Raw genomic sequence first — 18,957 nt, 5'->3', positions numbered from 1 at the left:
AATTTTTTTATTTGTCCTTTACAGATGACTAATCAGACTTCCAGGATCACTGGGCTAATTATCTGACGCAGCATTTGAACTGGGAACACAGCTTCTGGGTGCCATTCACTAATTACAATTAAACACTATATATAAAACTATAAAACACTAATTACAAGTAGTTTCCAAATTATTTGTTCTCACCCTGGGAAGTTATTATTATCTCTACTGTTCAGATGAGGACACTGAGGCTGAAAGCGCGTTAGATGATTTGTCTCCAGTCATACTCTATACCTATGGGCTGCTCCAACAGATTTAGTTATTATATATATATAATTGTTATATTATTATATATAATTAAATATATTATTTTATTAACTATATTAGTTTTATTTAATTAGTATTAAGTGTTATATAGCTTAATATATTAATTATTTAGTATAATTTTATTAATTTCATTAAATATGATAATACAATAATTAATAAATTAGTATAATATATTAGCATATATAACAGCTTCATGCTATGTTTTTAACACCGTTTAATGGTCCTTATTCAGCTACACCGGTCTCCGCCATTAGGACGCAAGCTCATTAAGGGCGGGCACCGGGATTTCGCTTTCCCCCGCGTCCCCAGCGCTTAACAGCGCGCGCTTTTCACTAAGGAGAAGCAGGAAGGGCGCCTTTGATTTTTCACGTCACCGACGGTCGCCCTGCACTACTTTTTCACACACAGGTCCTACAGCAGAGCGCGCCCCGCCGGGTGAGACCAACTTGACCTTCACGCGAAAGAGGCCGCGCCGTGACGTCACGAGAAAGGCGGATCCTGGGCCGAGGCCGCGCGCCCTCCCTGCTCACCCTCCCGGCGCATGCTCAGTGCTCACCGCACCGTCTCCGCCCCCTGCCCCGGCCCGAGGTCCCGCCTCCCCGCGTCTCCCTGCTTCCCGCCCACTTCCTTCCGTGTCAATAAAGTTGCGCCCCTTTGAATCCCGCATCCGGCAAGATGGCGGCCTCCATGCTGTGTTCCCTGCTACGGTCCGTGCGCCAGGTCAGTGGCGCTCTTAGTGGGTCCCCCGGCAGCTCTCGGGACCCCGAAGCTGACCGGCCCGGGGCCTCCCCCCGGGGAGCCGAGGGATGCGCGCAGAGAGTGTAGATGGGGGCCAGAAGAGCCCGCGAGGTCACTGGACAAATGAGCCGACCGCCCCGGAGAGTGATGTCGATGTAAAAAAAGAAGGAACGAAAAGCCAATAACGGGCATTTAGACGGTGCTTTTAGGGTTTGGAAGCGCGTTTTCTGTTGCTACTAGCGGCCTGGGGAGGTAGTGAGTGACGCCGGTTCGGCTTCCGTTTTACCGCCGAGGGGACGGTTAGACCACAGACCCAGGGTCTGAGCACGCTTGACCTCGGTCCGATCCCTCCGAGACGTTCCCAGGGCCCGCGAGTGGGGGCGCTCTTGGAGGAAGGGTGCCCCCGGGCTTTGCTTATGACGCGCTGCAGGCCCGCGCCCCCTCCCCCGCCCGGGGGCCCTCCATCCGGTTGGGCGGTTCCGGAGTGATTGACAGCTGTTACGGCCTGGCTCCCCCGGAGGAGCGCCCGCCCTTATCCCCATTTTATGCGGGAGGAGGGCGTAGCTCGGGACTTCCAAGCCCCGCTCTCTCCCGGTTGCCAAAGCTGCAGAAAGCAGCTGGAAGAGAGCGATCTCCTACTGTTTTAAGCCCTTCGCTTTAAAAATGAAAAATCCGAGAAGGGACATTCTTTGCCTGATGTCGCACAGCCAAGATGGGCATTTGGACGCTGCAGTCCGGGAACGCTCACCTTTTCAAACATTTCCTACGCCTTCCCTTCGCATGTTTTGTGTTCTTGCCACACGGGCTCCCTTGATATTTCTCCAAAGTCAATGTTCTCCTCTCCCAGTGCCTCCAAGGCTTCCCTCCTTATCTCTAAAGTCTAAATTCTGAGGGTTTTTTTTTTTTTAATGACACAGCTCAGCTACAAATCCCTCTCCAGAACCTTTGCTGATGCTCTCAGTTATTATATTCTTTCCTCCTCAATTTTCTTGTATTTCCTAGCCTCTATGCATTACTTTCTCTCAGCGGGAAGTCAGTTCCTAGGGCAGAATTTGTTGTTTTTGCTTTTGGGTTTTTTGGTATTCTCAGTACCTAGTTCTGTTGTTATGCATAGCAACCGCTTAAAAATATTTATTAAATAAAGGACTTTAAGGAAATATATGAGGAAGAGAACGTGGGTTGCTCATAAGCCAAGAACAAAGAATAACAAGTGGTCAATTGGAGTGATCCAATGATATTGGGAGAAATTGAGTAAGACTTCCAGTATATTGGATGGACTTATTGGGAACTTTGGGGAGAAGAATATTGAGAAAAGTCACATAGGATAAGAGTGGAATGAATGAATTGCCTCATCATTCACCAAAGGAATTTGCATACAAAAGAGGATACACATCTCTTGGAGTCCATGTCCCATGATTCCCCTTGTATATCCCCCTTGCTTCAGGAGAGCAGAAATTGTTTGATTTTTCTCTTTACTCTCATCACCTGGTATGGTGCCGCCTTCAGAACAAACATAGATACCAAATTAGAAACTTTAAGTGACATTTCACAAAAGCTGTAAAAGGAATAGATGATTAAGACAAGGAAAAAAGCATCAGTTTTACTGTGTCTGTTTTTTTTTCTTTGACCATCATTAGATGGTTCCTTTTTCAGGTACAGGACAGATACGAAGTTACTATGTGGACTGGAGAATGGTGCGTGATGTAAAGAGAAGAAAGATGGCCTTTGAATTTGCAGATGAAAGGCTTCGGATCAACTCCCTCAGAAAGAACACTATATTACCAAAAGATCTCCAAGTTAGTTTATTTTTCTAATCTCAGAAATTATACAAACTATTTCTCTTAAAACTGGCCTCAAACTTAACTGCCCCTTCACCCATAATTTTAAATTATCTTAATTGTTGTGACATTTTATCCAACATGTATTTATAAACTATGTACTAGATGCAAAGCACTGTGAAAGACACTTTTGTGGCTAGTCTAAAACAGAGAATTGGAGGGCTGAATTGGGAGGCCCACTTGAGGATTCCTTGCTTATCACTTGAAGTCAACCTGGCAATATCCATGACAGTTCCTGTCTGCCTTTCAAAGCCATATCCTTCTTTGGCTCAGTCATCTCCTCTATGATCTTTGATTTGCTCTTTATTGTTCTCTAAAGATCTGACACAACTTTTTTGTCTCCTCAAAAACATTACATAAAGACAGGCTCTGTGTTTTAAACTTTTGTAAAAAGCTTTATCAAGGGTGGGGTTTTATTTATGACTGAAAGAAATTCACGGAAATCAGGAGGTAGAGATGCTCATTGGATCATAGAGTACATAAAAGGTTAGGTAGGAAGGGACTGGATTATGAAAGACTCTAAAAGTCAAATGGAAAATTTTACATTTGATCTTGCAAGTAATAAGGAGCCACTGGAATTTATTGAGTAAGGTACCATGGGCAGACTTGTGCTTTAGGGAAATCACTTTGATGACTATGTGTAATGGAGAAAGACTTGAGATAGGGAGACTAATTGTGGAAAAGACTATTCAATAGTCCATGCATGAAGTAATGAGGGCCATCATCAGAAGGAAAAAAGGAAGGGAAGTACTACAAAGTAGAAATGACAGAAGTTAGCAACAGATAGGATGCAGGGGGTGAAAAAGAGTGATAAGCTGAGGATAAAGCTGAGGAGGATGGAAAGATAAGAGGGAAGGGGGGAAGTTAAAGAGTTAAATTTTTTAATATATTGAATTTAAGAGAGAAAAGAATCAGCTTTAGTAGACTGCAAACTCATTCTGAGTCACCAGTATCACAACCAAAAAACCAAATGTCATCTTAGGCTGCACTGAAGAGGGATACTAACCTGCACTGTACTCTCTCTTGGTTGGAGCACACCTGAAGTGCTTTGTCCACTTTGAGAAAGTCTATTCACTGACAGATTGAAACATGTTCAGAGGAGGGCTTGATTCAAAAATTTGGTATTTCGCTGTGCAAGTCAGCTGAAGAGATATTTAACTGAGAAGACTAGGGTGGTAGGGGGTGAGAAGGAGGAGGATGTCTTTTCTCTAAAATATTTAAAGAGCTCTCATCCAGGAGAAAGATTTAGATTTTTTCTTGATTCCATTGTATGGAACCAGATGTAGAGGCCACCTGTTCAAGCTTGGGAACCCATCAGTGAGATGTAGAAGCTGCAGAGGTAAGTGTAGACTCATTGTGAGGAAAAGCTTTTGCATAATTAGAACTGTTCATAAGTGCAATGAGTTGCCTCAGGAGAGTGGCTAAAAGACCCTTTCTCAGGAGTGGGGGATTCTTGATGACTGGACTAGGTGACATCTAAGTTCCTTTCATTTCTGAGATCTTTTGAGAATTTGAGTCAATGCCTAAAAAGCCTAAGAAAAAGCTTGTTGACCCTCTGCCGGAGAATTCACATAGACTGCTAATATAACGAATGACGATCTATGCAATAATGCTGCCTTTTTTTCCCTAGGAAGTAGCAGATCAAGAAATTGCGGCCCTTCCCAGGGACAGCTGTCCTGTCAGGATACGAAATCGTTGCGTCATGACATCTCGACCTCGGGGTGTGAAGAAGCGCTGGAGACTGAGCCGGATCGTCTTCCGGCATCTGGCTGATCACGGGCAGCTTTCTGGGATCCAGAGAGCCATATGGTGAATCGCCTTGGGCACCCCACAACAGCAGTACGACCCGTACTTGAGTGTTTGGCATTGATGTTAAAGATTGTGACCCCCACTGGAAACGAATGAGCAGTAAGCAGTAGCCATAGGATAACCACTTTTCTTAAGCTGAATTTTTTAGCAGGGAAAAATCTTGGTATTGTAGAACTCTGTAAAGGACTTGGTCTGTGCCTGAATTGCTTTCTGGTCACTGAACTTGTTATTTCTGGTAAAAAAAAAAAAATTTTTTTTTTTGATGTGAAGAATTGTTTGTGTTTTGTTATTTCTGCTTGATTTAAAGCAAAAGTCGACTAAAACCTTGCTGCCTGAATTTTTAAGAGTCCAAGCTGTGGTGGGTCCCATGAAGCTGGAGTCAAGTCAGGTCCACAAACATTCAGTGCCAGGTGTCGCCTTACTGCTGGGAATGCAGAAAAGGGCAGCAGGGAGTAGTCCTTTCTTCCAAGGACCTCATAGTTCAGTGAGGGAGACAACACAAAAACAACTAAATATAGACAAGACAGATGGGATCAGCTGGAGGTACTCTGAGAAAAGGCACCCAGGTTAAGGAAGGTCCGGAAAGGCTGCTTCTGAAGGTGGGATTTAGCTGAGTCTCTATAGCCAAAAGAGGAGAACATGGGCCCCAGAATAGGGGGAGGTGGGAGAGAAGAGGGGAAAAGGGGAGCAATCCTGAAGCAAGGAGACGTCTATACGTGAGGTCACGAGGATCACAGCAAAGAGGTGGAAATGACAGGTTGGTACAGGGGGCAAAGAGAGTTGAGGATAAAACCCTAGGTCTCAAGCCTGGATGCCCGAGGGAAGATGAAGCCCTTTGCAGGAAAGGGTTTTGTGGAGAAAAGATAATGAAGGTCTGAACCTATTTAAGAGGTCCATGAGACGGCCAGTTTGTCCTCTTATAGGCAGTTGGGGCTAAAGAAATCGATCTAAAAATCACCTACATGAAAAAGAGTTGAATCCATGGAAATTCATGAGATCCCAACACTAAAGTTTGGAGGAGGAAAAGAAGGCCCAGAACAGTGCTGAGGGTAGGCTGGGATGAAGGTCAGCGAAGGAAAGAAAGGGAAGGAGCTAGAGGCAAAGGGACAGGAGGAAGCCAAGGGACTTGCCCAAGGCCATCCAGCCTCTAGGTAGGATTTAATTCAAGTTTTGGAACTCCAAAGCCGCCTCCGGCTAGCTGGCCAAGAATCAGATGGGTAGAGAAGCAGGAGAGTGAGGGCAAGAAGGCACAGAGATCAAGGAGAGCCTAAGCCACAGCATCAGAGGCTGCAGAGAGGAGGGAAGGAGGCTGAGAGGATTTGGGCAATTTGATAGCTATTTTTCCATATGTAGAATGAGGATAACATTTGTCCTATTATCTAGCTCAAAGAATTGCTATCAAAAGTATTTAATGAATATGAACTGTATTTAAATAGCATTTCTGAAATACCCCAATCTAATCCAGTTTTAGTTAAGTTTTTAATAAGCAGAAGTTGGGATGGAGGTTCTTAGTATTTTTACTGCTATTTTAGGGGTTGAAATTTTTTGTCCTGAGGTAAATTACTTTCCTTCTTTCCATTTATAACTTAAGGAAATAGGAATTTTTACATGAAATTTCTAGTATTGTCCTAAGGAATTAGATAAAACCTTTACTGTTATATTCCTCTTCTGTAAATAATCTCTAGCACTTAATGATGAATGCCAAAAAAACAAAAAAAAAACCCACAAACCCAAAAAAGACAGATTGCTAGTTGTTTTTTCTTTATTTCATTACTGTTATTAACTGTTAAATTCAGGAGAAACTTGAGATTAGTTCTCACCATTATAGGCTCATCTGCTCACTCAGTTGTCAATTTTTTGTATATTTTAAAGTAATTTAATATTTATAGACATGCCTTGTGATGACACCTGATTTTAAACTTTTAAACTCAAATCAAGTCCTCTTTATACCTCATCATATAACAATAACTGAACATTCATTTCCCCCTACCTGTTTCTTAAGAAGCAAGGGCCAACTTATACCATAATCTATTAACCCAAGCTCAATAACTCATTTTATACCTGCTGCTTCCAAAATACCAAGTTGAAGGACTCAAGCATAAATGTCCATGCCAATCTTGAAGGAAAAGCAAGAATACTTTGAATGTAGGTTCAATCCCTTTAATTGTGCAGATGAACAGCAGAGATAATGAATATATAGCTTTTTAATTAGCAAGACGAAGTGAGGAAACAATGACCGTTTTCCTTGCACACAAAACAAACAGGGCACTAAGGCAACTTTCCTTGAAAGAAGTGTTTTTAAAATAAGCATGTTTTATTTTAAATAAATCCTCCAGCATGAAATGGAAAGAGTTCAGGATCTTTGCTTGGAAGAAGGCTGTGTAAACAATATACTTGTCAAATGCATCTGTGCAGCTCAGCGACAGTTCCTTATTGGAAAGGACATTTCCACATTAGTGGCTGAAAGAACTTTTGTCTCAAAATTCACTCTCTCCTTTGGCTTGTTTCTCCCTTGACTCTACCCAGGCTTTATTAATAGTTCTCTTCATTTCATCATCTCCATCTTCATAAATTTTCTTCAAAACATTCATCAACCCCTCACTAGGATCTGTGTCATTATCAAAGGAAGACTTTCTGTAGAGAGAAAGAAAACAAACCTTTACAACAAAGCTTCTCTGCAATTAACAAACAGTAAATTGGGCCATAGGTAAATGAGGTAAATATGTTGTACATATATTTGTGCCACTTCTAACAGCCAGTAAGAAGACAAGCTTAGATGCTTCATAGAAACTTGCCATCAATTCACAAACTGGCTGGCAGAAAGGAGGTGGTTGGCTAGCTAGCTTAGCTCAATTCATGATTAAAGCATGATACTATTAAGTCTAATACATATTCTGTCTGTCTCTCTCTCTCACTCACACACACACACACACACACCCTATGCCCCTACATAAATATCACTAGACTTTAAAATGTGACAAGTTAATTCTTAGCCACATGCTTTCCTTAGGATCTGCTGTGATAATAGAGAAGCAGCAAAACAAAGAACACCTTGATCTTTGCCCCTTTCATATGTCAGGTCAAAAAGTGGAAACAAAAATCAGTCTGTAAAAGCTTAAATGTCTACAGTCATCTAAGTAGCAATTCTTAGAAACATAAAGAAAAAAGACTCACTCCTTCTCTTTGCATTCTTTCTCCACCTGGGTCAGATAATCCCATTTCTGTTCCTGCTTCTTTTTGCATAATACAAGAACTGTATCAGTCTTGATCTAGAAGAGCCAGGGAAAAAATACAAACTTGATATGACAGATTTTTCCTGTGTACACTTTAAATATTTATTCTTAACTTTTCCAATCCAAAACAATTGATTGTATTATCTCATCTGACTCCTAAAACAATCCTCTAAGGTAAGCTCAAAAAAGTGGCCTGACTTTCCAAGAGGGACAACGAGCAGTGCCCATGACTCCAGCCTTATCTTCTGACTTTGTCTAGTAATTTTCCTAATGTGATACACACACCATAACAAGGAGGACTATAACAACTTGTAACATTTATGTTAATAGGGTTGCTTTAAAGAGCAATGAATGTGTTTTGGAGATATTAAATGCCCTAATACCCAAGGATCAATATTTTATTGTGAAAATACTACACAAATTGAAGGCAAAAGAACTAAAAGATACCAGCAGTTCTGCTACTTACTATCACAATTGCTTGGATGACTCATTTTATTTGGGGAGGGGGATTTCAGTTTTCTGTTTGTAGATAAGCAAATTGGCCTATGTGACCAACAAATTTAATTCTAATTCTAAAATTTTTCCAGAGGCTATTATTGTTGGTAAAGTGAAGGGTTGTCATGTAAAAGGGTATAGATTTGTAATGTGTGATCATCACAGAAAACACAAACAGGAAGCAGATTTTGACTTCATATAAAGAAAAAGATTCCTATTAGAGCTGTTCAGAAATGGAATGGAGCAGCTATCCCAGTTGTTTAAATAGTTTTCCTGTCACGTGAGGTATTATGAAGATTATCACATGTTGGAGATACAAAGAGACTCCTGTTTAAGATGGAGATTTTTCTGGATGACCTCAGTATTCCCCTCCAATGATAAAATTGTGTGATTCCAATCCTAATATTTCTTATCCATGTACTTCTCACAAATCCTCCATAGATGTTTCTGCATTTCTTTGCATGCTTCAGATTTAACCTTTTTCAGTTCCCTGGGTAATCCCTCAATGCTTTCAAAAATGTTTCCCTGCCCACAGATTTCTTTTGTGGACACTTTTAAGTCTAAATACATCAATTCTAACTATCACCATTTATATCATTTTAGAAATAATGGCAAGTCTGGGTTCTAGTCTCATCTAGAAATGCTCTTGGGATAATATAATTCATTTATGTTTTTCATCAATCTTTTTGCAGACTCGTTTTCCCCCTTCTTTTTTCCCAGTGATTTGTGCTAACACACTGTTCTTTATTTTGTACAACACCTCCCTTTATAACATTTTGTGAACAAAAATTTATTTTGAACTTTTGTTGCTCTGGCTCTCCATGGAGATCAAATGTTTGCTGAATGCAACTAAGCAGCTACTTTGGTCTACTTACTGTGAGGACATTTTCTATCTATTGAATTTCCAAGGAAAAAATATTGGCATCACTACCTTTTATCACCTATTACTATACATTTATCTCACTGTGAACAGTTTTATGATTTGATTTATTGCTCATTAATCTCACTTTCCTACCAATTAAATTTTATTGAAAGCTTTCCACCTCTCTGGAAACAATTGAGATTAGTGCTTTATTTTCAAAGGTCATTTTTATTTTTAAATTTCGACCACTGAAAAAACACAGATGGGAAGAAAAAGCCCCACTACTAAACAATGCCAACAGCAGAAATTAGGAATCTGTAAAACTGTATAATCTTGTGCCAATTGCCCAATTTTATCTTAGAAAAAAATTACAGAATGATAAATATAGTTCCAGTATATGATGCTAATTAGAAATAATGTGAGACTAGTTTATATTAGTGATGAATATAGATTATAGAAATTTACCCCCCCCCCCCTTTTTTTTTAAGTATTTATCAAACCTCCTGGTAGAAAAGAGCCTTAAAAGGCTGGCTTTATTTATATCTTAATCTAAATATTTCTCTTGAGGCTGAGTTGGAAGTACGAGCCTGACCCCACTGCTGATTCACAGAAGCTGTGACCACTTCTATTTCCAATATGGGCCAATTTATCTGGTCGTTCCCCATTTTCAAGGGAATCACTATACTAATGCCAGACTTTGTTGATACCCCACTGTTACGGGAGCAACCTACTTGTGGCTGCTAGGAATCTACTTCTGACCAGCAGAATAGATCCCTTCGTGTGAAAGGATATCAGTACAAGGAGACTGAAAGGCAGTTGCATTCTCTGACCTCTCTCCTCTTCCCTCTGATTTATTTCCTAATTCATAAAGCAACATCTGTGTCAGTAAGTAAAGACTGATTTGCAATTCCTTCCAAGTATGTTATGATTCATGGCTACGGGGACTTCTGGAGAACTGACCTGTCCCTTAACACTTAGGCATGGTCCTTAACAACCCACCCCAGTAGTTCAGAATTCTCAAATTTAAAGAGTCTATCAACTTAAACCCATTGTCCTTTGTATCAGGATTATAGGCTTGTGCTATGCTATCACACACCTGGTCATAAACTGCCACCATTGTTCCACTGCATTTTTTTTTTAATGTTCCAAATAGATTTTCATTATTTCCATGATCAGTAGTTAATGATAAAGTCAACTTCAGCCCAACTTCTGAATTTTCACTTAGCAGGGTCTGAGTTAATCAGACTATACAATATACAATGCAATTAGGCAATGTCTAATAAAAAAACAAGGAAAAAGTTAAAAGACTCACCTTTCTTAAACTACCTTCTACAGAGATGGGCTTCAAAAGATTATTGACAGTCATAGAGTAATTTTTCCCATTAAGATTCTTTACAAGAACTTCAAATGACCTTTAAAGTAAATAAAATGACAGATGCATTATCTTCTTGATTTTATGAGATTCTTAAGCTGTTATGAAGTCAAAAAGTTTGAGAAATTAAGGTTTTCTTTTAAGGGTCTTATAATCCTGCTTACTTCTTTGCAGTATTTGATGAATAAATATAAAGACAGTTTTTTTTTTTTTCAATCATAGAATGGGGAAATTGATTATAAGATTAAATAGATCTGAAGGTCACCCACGGAAAATTTTATCATGACCAACAAAGCAGTCAATGAGCCAAGGTAATATATTGTATACTTACCTTTCCTTGAACTGCACCTGTACATTCTCAGGGGGAACTTGCTGAACACCATTTAAGGTGATGTAGATTTTCACATATTTATCTGATTGATCCCATCCTACACACACAGAAAGATAAATCAATCAGACAATTCTCTGAATCTGCTCCATAATACAATAGGTAGCTATGGCCCATACTACTACTTGGCAATAAAAATAGAAAATGGAGGGAATGTAATAATGGCAGTGTTTCTTATGAATACAGTAAACATTTGTAAAATATCTTATTAGTTGAAAATCATTTCTCACAAGAATGCAGTACAGAAGGTAATCCTCCATTTAACAGAATGGTAAAGCTCAAGCTTGGTAAACTTAGGTGATTTTATCTTGTAAGCTAAACTGCAATAATTCAAACTTAATTCTGCTTGTGTGCGTGTGTGCATCCCCCACATTGTTGTGCTGACTCCATAATATAATCCTTTCAATCACAAAAACAAAATCTAGAATTAAGAAGCACAGAACTAGAAAAGACTTCAGACTCTTTTATAAATGTGAATGCTGAATATATTCTTCCCATGTACCTTCTCTTCCACACTTATTCTAGTGGTTTACTCAGCTCCACCACCTGGCATTTAAAAAAAAACTTTTGGTTTCACAGAACTTTTCTATTTCTTTATGCTTCTTTAAATGTCCAGTTCTTCATCCATTCAGTTACTTTATAATCAATCACATTGTTCACAAATCCAATATCACATGAATATAAAGCAGAAAAATCAGGGCTTGAACTCAAGTCTTATGCCTCCTAGACCAATAATCAAGGGATTTAGAACCAGCAAAGTACCTTAGAGAACACACTCATCTAAACCCTTCCATGTTGGAGATAAGCAAAGTGAGGATAATAAAGATGAAATTACTTGCCCAAGATGTACACTAATCAGCAGAGGTGGGCTCTGAATTAAGGTGAACTGGACCCAATCCAGAGAGGCCTATTATTAGATCAATGAGGATCCCAACCTTCAAAAACATTAGTAAATTCCCTTTATCTTAAAATCCTACTTATTCAGGTATTAACAAACATTTATTATATGCCTCATTGGTCTTTTGCTTTTCTTTGTATCCCTAGTGCTTAGCATAAGGCCTGGCACAACAGTAGATAGGTAATAAATGCTTGTTAACTAACCAGAGATTTTTTTAAAAGAAAAGCTTGTATTCCTTGAACCAAATGTTAACGTACACATAAATATACATAAAAGGCATGGTTTAATTATCAGGATGGAGTAGAAATGTTGATGTTATGTAAATGAATATTAACCAGGGCAGACTTCTAACAAAGAAGATGTTGAGCCAAATTTTAAATAAGAATAATGCAGGAAGGTAGAAAGAACACTCAACTGGAAATCAGGAACTAGGAATGGAGTCCAAGCTTCCTTAACCTTTTTTGCGAAATGGACCCCTTTGTCAGTCTGGAGAAGCCCATGGACACCTCAGAATAAAGTTTTTAAATGCATAAAATAAGATAAATAGGATTACAAAGAAATCCAATTATAGTGAAACATCAAAATATTTCTTTTTTAAAAAAATTTAATGGATTAAAATGGATTAAAAACCTGTTATCCACCAAACTCTACTAATTAGCTACAACATAAATATATTCACTACTTCCTAATGCAGCCCATTCTACTTTTTTAAAAAACAACTTTCCAAATTCTTAGAAGTTCCTTCAAATGAATCAAAATCTATTTCTTATTTCTAGATCTGCTCTCTAAAGCCAAATAGACTTTCTGCCATAAGACAAGTCTACAAATATTTGCAGAAGAAAACATTTCCCCTACTAATTTTTCTCTTTTCCAAGCTATACAGCTTTCAGAGTTCTTTCAACTAAGCACACTCGCAAAGCATTTTCAACCCTTTGAGCTTCATTTTGTCACACTTAATGTCCATTCCAATACTAAAAACCAGTGATCCTGCTGTAGAGATAGATTCTTTGTCTCATGTAACTTTTGTGGTTGGTTTAGCAAAGGACAGAGAAAAAACGATTAAACATTGCTTTGGATATAGTTGATACCCATCCTTCTCATCATTGCTCCTCCCCCACCTTGCACTTGTCCTTAATTTAAACAGTCTCATTCTCTTGCATAGGCCTTTTGTATGCAGCCTTGTTTTTCATCTATACTACAGAAAAACAATTCCTCAGATAAAACAAGAATTCTGAGACTCTTACCTCTTAACCATTTACGATAAAAATTAAAATAACAGAAAGAAATTATGTGTGATGAATTCACAAACAAGCAAAAGAGCTGAACGTGGCAGAAGTGGCCATACCATAATTGTTGATTTTCACTGTGTAGCCAACTGAAATGGGGGCAACCACAGCTGCTGGTTTCTCATTATCAATAGTTTCTCCTTTCTCCTGTCCCTTCTGCTTTGTCTTGTGCTTGATTTCTGCTTCTAACTTGGACTTCTCTGCTGTTAGGACATCACGAACTCTTTTCCTAGTGGCCTTTCCCAGCAAATCCTTTACTTCTTCCAGATCTTTGCGTAGCTATTTAAAGACAACAAAGTATGTTTATTGTGTGACCTGAAGAATCAAGATCTATTATACCCAACTTATTTTCTAATTGCTGAAATGGAAATAGAAATAAGTTCTTCTATGTTATTTTGTCTTGATCTCAAGGCATCTCAATGTGTGATTCAGAAAGACAGGTTTTGCTTGAAGCCTTCCTGTGAAAGGAAACTAGCTCATGCCACTTTTAGATAACAAGTTTTCCCTTTTTATCCAGTCAAAATTTGCCTTTTAACACACACAAAAATTCCACCAATAGTTTCTAATCCTCCCCCTCTCCCCCAAGGTGGGACCTAGCATAATAAATTTTGTCACTTCCACAGTGACATCACTTACAAATACTTACAGCTATCATGCTTTCTCTTCTCCAGGCTGAACATTCTTAGGATCTCCAACTACTCTCATGCAATAACGCCCATGGCCCCTCACTGTTCAGGCTGTCCTAATGTTCTGTGGGCCATCCCTTAAGTTTCAGAGTCAACATATAATAGAACTGATGTGCCTCACTGGTCAAGGAACTATGCGCCTTGACCTCTCTTAGGGACTCTAAATTCTAATTACCTTTTCTGCTCTTCCTACTGAAAAAAACTTTTTTGGGGGGGACTCCCCCTTTTAAGTTATCTCAAATTAATAGTCCATTTTGAATTCTCTAACTAATATGATAGGTTTCACTGGATATTTTGTAATGTTTTATTCTTTCATTACATAATGAAAAAAGAGCTCTATAATTAGAGTTGAGAAGAATAAGAGAGATCTCTTATTCTGCCTAAACATCTGCCTAAAACATCCAAACAACACTAACTTTCTTTCTGAAGCTCTGCTATGACTGAAAAGCCATAAACTCCCTCAAAACTGCAAAGTTAGACTAGATGTGCCGAGGTCCCTGTTTAGCTCTAGATCTATGACCTTATGAAGCGGGAATACATCTTTAAAAATCCACAGCCCACATTCCACACTACTTTTGTGATTATAATGCTATATTATCTACCAAATTATTTGGAGATCATATTTACACTGTTGTCCCTGTGGTATCAGCAAATCTATGATGTCTCTGAGTGCACTTAATGGGCTATCAGTGCTGCTTTTTGGAACTTAATGATGTAATGGTGATTTCAACAGTAATGGCATATCTACAGATATGCTTCTTATATGTTCAGATCACACATATGGTATTGCTGCTTATGGAACAAACATTTATTTTTCTTTAGTATGTTAAGCAAAGCAGATTTATCTAATACTTCTTTATTTCCAGTTCTTTTTCTACAAACTGAACTGTAGGATGATTTCTTAATAGTCAATGCACTCAAACTCTTGTCTGGGAAAACAGATGTAGAAATGATTTAAAAATTATTGTTCATCCTGTGTTTTATGGAAACTCCCAGAAACTTAATTATCTATCTTTGCCTTGTGCTAAGTCCTTTGTAGTTCAGCCTGGGATTCAAAGGGCAAAAAAAATTGAAGAATTGAGGAGGGGAAAATGGCAAAGGCTAAATGGGGAGAAGGGAAAACTGCAAATGATCGCCACCCACTCAAACCACCTTTCTGAATAATTGATGGCTGATCATTATAAGCCATCTTTTAAAAAAGAAGAAGATAAAAATCTAAAAATACCTATATGTATGTTGTTTTCTATCACACAAACACACAAAAGCCTATGTACAAGCTATCTGTTTATTTTAAAATTCTACCCTGATGAGAGTAGAACAAGTATTTTAATGGGTTTAAATGGCTTAAAAAAAAAAAAAAGTTATCTGATAAAAACTGACTAACTTGTATATGAATAACAGCTGCTAAAATAAAGTTCTCAAGCGGTCAAAGTGACACTTTATTAAAAATAAAAACACCTATTTAGAACATTAAAAAATAATTCAATGACAGCAAAGAAATTTATATAGTTGCCTTTTCTAACAGCTTCATAAATGCATTGTTCACAGTGGTTTTCATATTTAATTTGATATAAATCAGAAAAAGGCATTTTAGTTCAAAAGCCTCCATTTCTATCCTAACATTTTTAAGGAAAAGTAAAACTGGGAATATGTACTATATTGACACATTTTACAAAAAAAAAATCTTAATCCGCAAGAATGAATCCAAAAATTTACCAATTCTTTTAAATAAAATTCTGACAGACTGATTTTTTTTAAACATTATTGATTTATCAAAAAGTTATTAGACTAGTAACCACCAATTATTCAATAAAATAGTACAGAGGGGGGGAGAATCAGAGTTCCATAATTATCAGGAGGGGCCTACATGAAGAAGCCAGAAGAGAGGGAAGAGAGGCAGGAGAGGGTCAAAACAGCTTAAAAAAAAGCCAAAAAGATGATCAACAGTGTCAAAGGCTGAAGAGATCAAGAAGGATAAGTGATGGTAAGAGTCCTCAAGAAGGATAAGTGGTGATAAGAGTCCTCAGATTCTGGAAAGACTAGTTTCTGGTGAATTTAGTTAAAAGTCTAACTGCAAGGTTGAGAAAGAAGAAAAAAAGCAAAGGAAATGCAGATTGTAGACAAAGTCTTCTTTGGGAGTTTGGCTGCAAAAGGGAAGAGACCCGCCACAATCTGCAGGTGGGGAGGGATAATGGCAGGGACTAAGGCATGTTTGCAGTTACTAGGAAGCACTAGTAGATAACGGGAAAGGAAAGGAAGAGACTAAAAACAGTTGAGAAAGGATTCAATTGATTAAAGAAGGAATGGGATAACTCGTGCATGTAGAAGTGCTTGCCTTGGCAAGGAAATGAGCTACCTCCATGTAAAATGTGGTAAAGATGGTTAAAAAGGTGAGTGATAGGAAATGAAAGAGGACAGAAAAAGAGAGACCTGTTGGTAAATGGCCTCAATTATTTCAGAATCGGTATCCTTTGACGATTCATCACTGCTATGTCTTTATAAGTTCCATTTTGGGACCTTTTGTCTATTTTGGTCATTTGATCTGCCTTAATCGGAGTTATATAAATTATTGTATTTATGCAAATGACTCCCAGAACTATCTACCTCCCTCCCCAGTGTCTCTCCTTGGCTCCAGTCCCACACTGCCTGCTTCCTGATGGATATTTTTAACTATTTATTCTTTAGACATTTTCAACTCCACATGTCAAAAATGAAATTCACCTTTTTCCCTAAATTCATTCCTCTTCCAAAATATTAAACAAGGAAAAGTACAAATCACCAGGTTACTGGCATTTAAATATCTTCTCAAGTTGGCTCCTTCCCAATTCTTTAGACTTTATACATTTTACCTACCTGTCCTCAAACCCTCTAGTCCAGTTTATGTATATACTAGCCTCCTTACTATTTAGTACACAGGACTTCTCAATCTCCTGTCCTTGACTTTGTCTTACCTACACCCCATGCTAGAATTCATTCCCTCCCCATGCTAGAATTCATTCCCTCCCCATTCTGATCTGTTGGAGCTATTGGTTTCCTCCAAGACTCAATGTTTTAGGGTTGCCTAAAAATGCAAGGTAGATATCTCCAATTTGTTGTTTCTTCATCTATAAAATAAGAATGCCTGCTTCCCATTCACTACTGCATTCCGTACTCTTACAAGTCCTAAGCACGCAAAGCTGCATTATTAACACTCCTAGAAATGGCCTTTCACAGACAAGAAAGCCGAAGCCTGCAAGGTTCAGTCACTCCCCGAGATCACCTAACTAACTAGCGGCAGAACGGGACCTGGGAACTCCGTCTCTATGCTGATAGTTCTTTGTACTCAGAGTGGAAAGGGACGACTACGTCTCTTGGGGTTAACCCTTTCTCAGACAGGCTGATGTACACGTAGAAACGTGATTCACTAGAAAACTCTCCCCAGTCCTAGAGTTTGCAAAATGAAGTTTTAGCCAAACAAGTTCACGTCTTAGGAGCAAAACACACTGAGGATCCAGAGGCAGAACGAAAAGTCTATTTCTCTCCTGCTTAGCATCTCTCCGGATGCCGGGCACTGCTGCCAGGCGCCTTGGGTGGCCACTTTCCTTTTCCCCGAATAGCCCCCAGCGCGGATGACGAGGGACAGGGGTACGAGGCTCCGGACCGTCGGCCCGAAGTGACCCACCACGGCGCTGAGAGCAAGGTCATCTCCTCGAGCCGAGTACTTTGCGAACACCCGGCCAGTTGCCTGCATCCAGCACCTCTCCCCACGCGGTCTGTCCATAATTAACTTTCGGGAGTCACACCCTGGGGGGCTGGAGGCCCTCGGCCCAGGAAAGGCTCCCCCCCCAACCCCGCCTGCTCCAAAGTTGCGCGCTGCCCTGTCACGTGGGCACAAAAAAGCGCCGAGGGCCGGGGAGGGGGTGGGTCGGCGCGAGCAGGGCTGACTTCGGGCGTCCCCGAACTCGCCCCCCCTCGCCCGCTATCCCGCTCGTGTCCCACCCCGCTCCCGGGTCCGCGAGGAACTTTCTCGCCGGAGCCCAAGGCTTCCAGGGCCGCGCCCCCGCAGGCCGGAAGCCGGCGGGAGAAGGGGCTTTGCAAGGAGAGGGTGCCGGGACGGCCGCACGGGCCGCGCAGGGCTTGCAGAGGATGCTCGAGCGGCGAGAGGAGGAGCGCACGGGCGGGAAGGCCGCAGGGGCCAGGGCCTTACCTCCTCCAGAGCCGCCGCCATGGCTTGCCGCCAGCGCCAGGAGCAACGCGCACTGCGGTCACGCAGAAGGGAAGCCTGGGGATCCCGCACCGCTAGGACTTGGCTCTGGTTGCTGCTCTCGCCGCCGCCGCCGCCGCCGCCGCCGGAGCGCAGACCCGACTGGCACGAGCCGCTGCCCACAGCGCCGCCTGCGCACGGGCCGGACGTTCGCGGGACGCCTCTTAGGACGCCTGCGCGAGGATCAGACCGGAGCGAGTCTTTCTTTAGGCCGCCTGCGCAAGGAGAGGCCGGGTGCGACCCGGCCTGCTTCCCGAGCCGCGCCCCCTTCGCATTGCCCCTCCCTTCCTCTAGCGCGAGGTGTCTCTGGAACCTTCGTGAGGCACCCACGTGGAGCCTCCGCCAAATCCTATGCCCCGCCCAGTCTTTCGCGCACGCGCCGGCGTCGTGCGCAGGCCTTCGGGAGCTGCCCGGCCTTTGGAGGAGAAGCACACATCCTTGGCAGCCGCTACCTCCTTGTCCCGTCTTTGCTCGCGCAGCCGCAGCTCGCCCTACGGCCGGAAGGAATTCCCGATCGGGGGCGATCCGTGGCTGGGCCTGCGGCGTGAGCGGTTTTGTTTCCTTTAGTTGGCTGGGCTGGGCCGGGGCGCTGCCATCTTGCTTAAGATAACAAGGTTGAAGTTGGTGAGCCCCGGCGCAGACAGGCCCAGCGGGGGGAGGAGAGTTTGATTTAAAGCCGGGGCCTGTGGGGTCGTTACTGTTTGGGCTTCCGTTACATCACCCCCGCGGTGACGTCACAGCCAATTTGACGACACAGTCCCCGGGGCTGCTCCGGTGGGGTGGGACGGACAGGAACGGGCATC

At 41.1% G+C, this 18,957-nt stretch overlaps 2 protein-coding genes across 2 annotated transcripts; one reads left to right on the top strand and one right to left on the bottom strand.

The window, feature by feature from the left end:
• Positions 1-919: 919 nt before the first annotated feature.
• Positions 920-4,960, top strand: MRPS14 (mitochondrial ribosomal protein S14). The gene is made up of 3 exons (XM_003767445.4): positions 920-1,026; positions 2,682-2,840; positions 4,513-4,960. Exons 1-3 carry the CDS (start codon positions 982-984, stop codon positions 4,693-4,695), a joined length of 387 nt encoding a protein of 128 aa, XP_003767493.1. The 5' UTR covers positions 920-981; the 3' UTR covers positions 4,696-4,960.
• Positions 4,961-6,835: 1,875 nt separating this feature from the next.
• On the bottom strand, positions 6,836-18,871 carry CACYBP (calcyclin binding protein; the record flags this gene model as incomplete). The annotated part of the gene is made up of 6 exons (XM_031968379.1): positions 6,836-7,325; positions 7,866-7,960; positions 10,594-10,693; positions 10,985-11,081; positions 13,285-13,504; positions 18,098-18,871. Coding segments are annotated over 6 exons (1,443 nt in total), but the record flags the coding sequence as incomplete, so codon positions are not given.
• Positions 18,872-18,957: the final 86 nt, after the last annotated feature.

This window comes from Sarcophilus harrisii, chromosome 4 (assembly GCF_902635505.1).
Source record: "Sarcophilus harrisii chromosome 4, mSarHar1.11, whole genome shotgun sequence".
NCBI classification, from domain to species: Eukaryota; Metazoa; Chordata; class Mammalia; order Dasyuromorphia; family Dasyuridae; genus Sarcophilus; species Sarcophilus harrisii.
This window is presented reverse-complemented; position numbering and strand designations above follow the sequence as displayed.

Excerpts from the sequence above, each read along its gene's own strand:
- MRPS14 (XM_003767445.4), top strand. The coding sequence starts at position 982 with ATGGCGGCCTCCATGCTGTGTTCCCTGCTACGGTCCGTGCGCCAG. Across the intron at positions 1,027-2,681 it reads TGCTACGGTCCGTGCGCCAG|ATGGTTCCTTTTTCAGGTAC; the intron begins GTCAGTGGCGCT and ends GACCATCATTAG. Across the intron at positions 2,841-4,512 it reads TATTACCAAAAGATCTCCAA|GAAGTAGCAGATCAAGAAAT; the intron begins GTTAGTTTATTT and ends TTTTTTCCCTAG.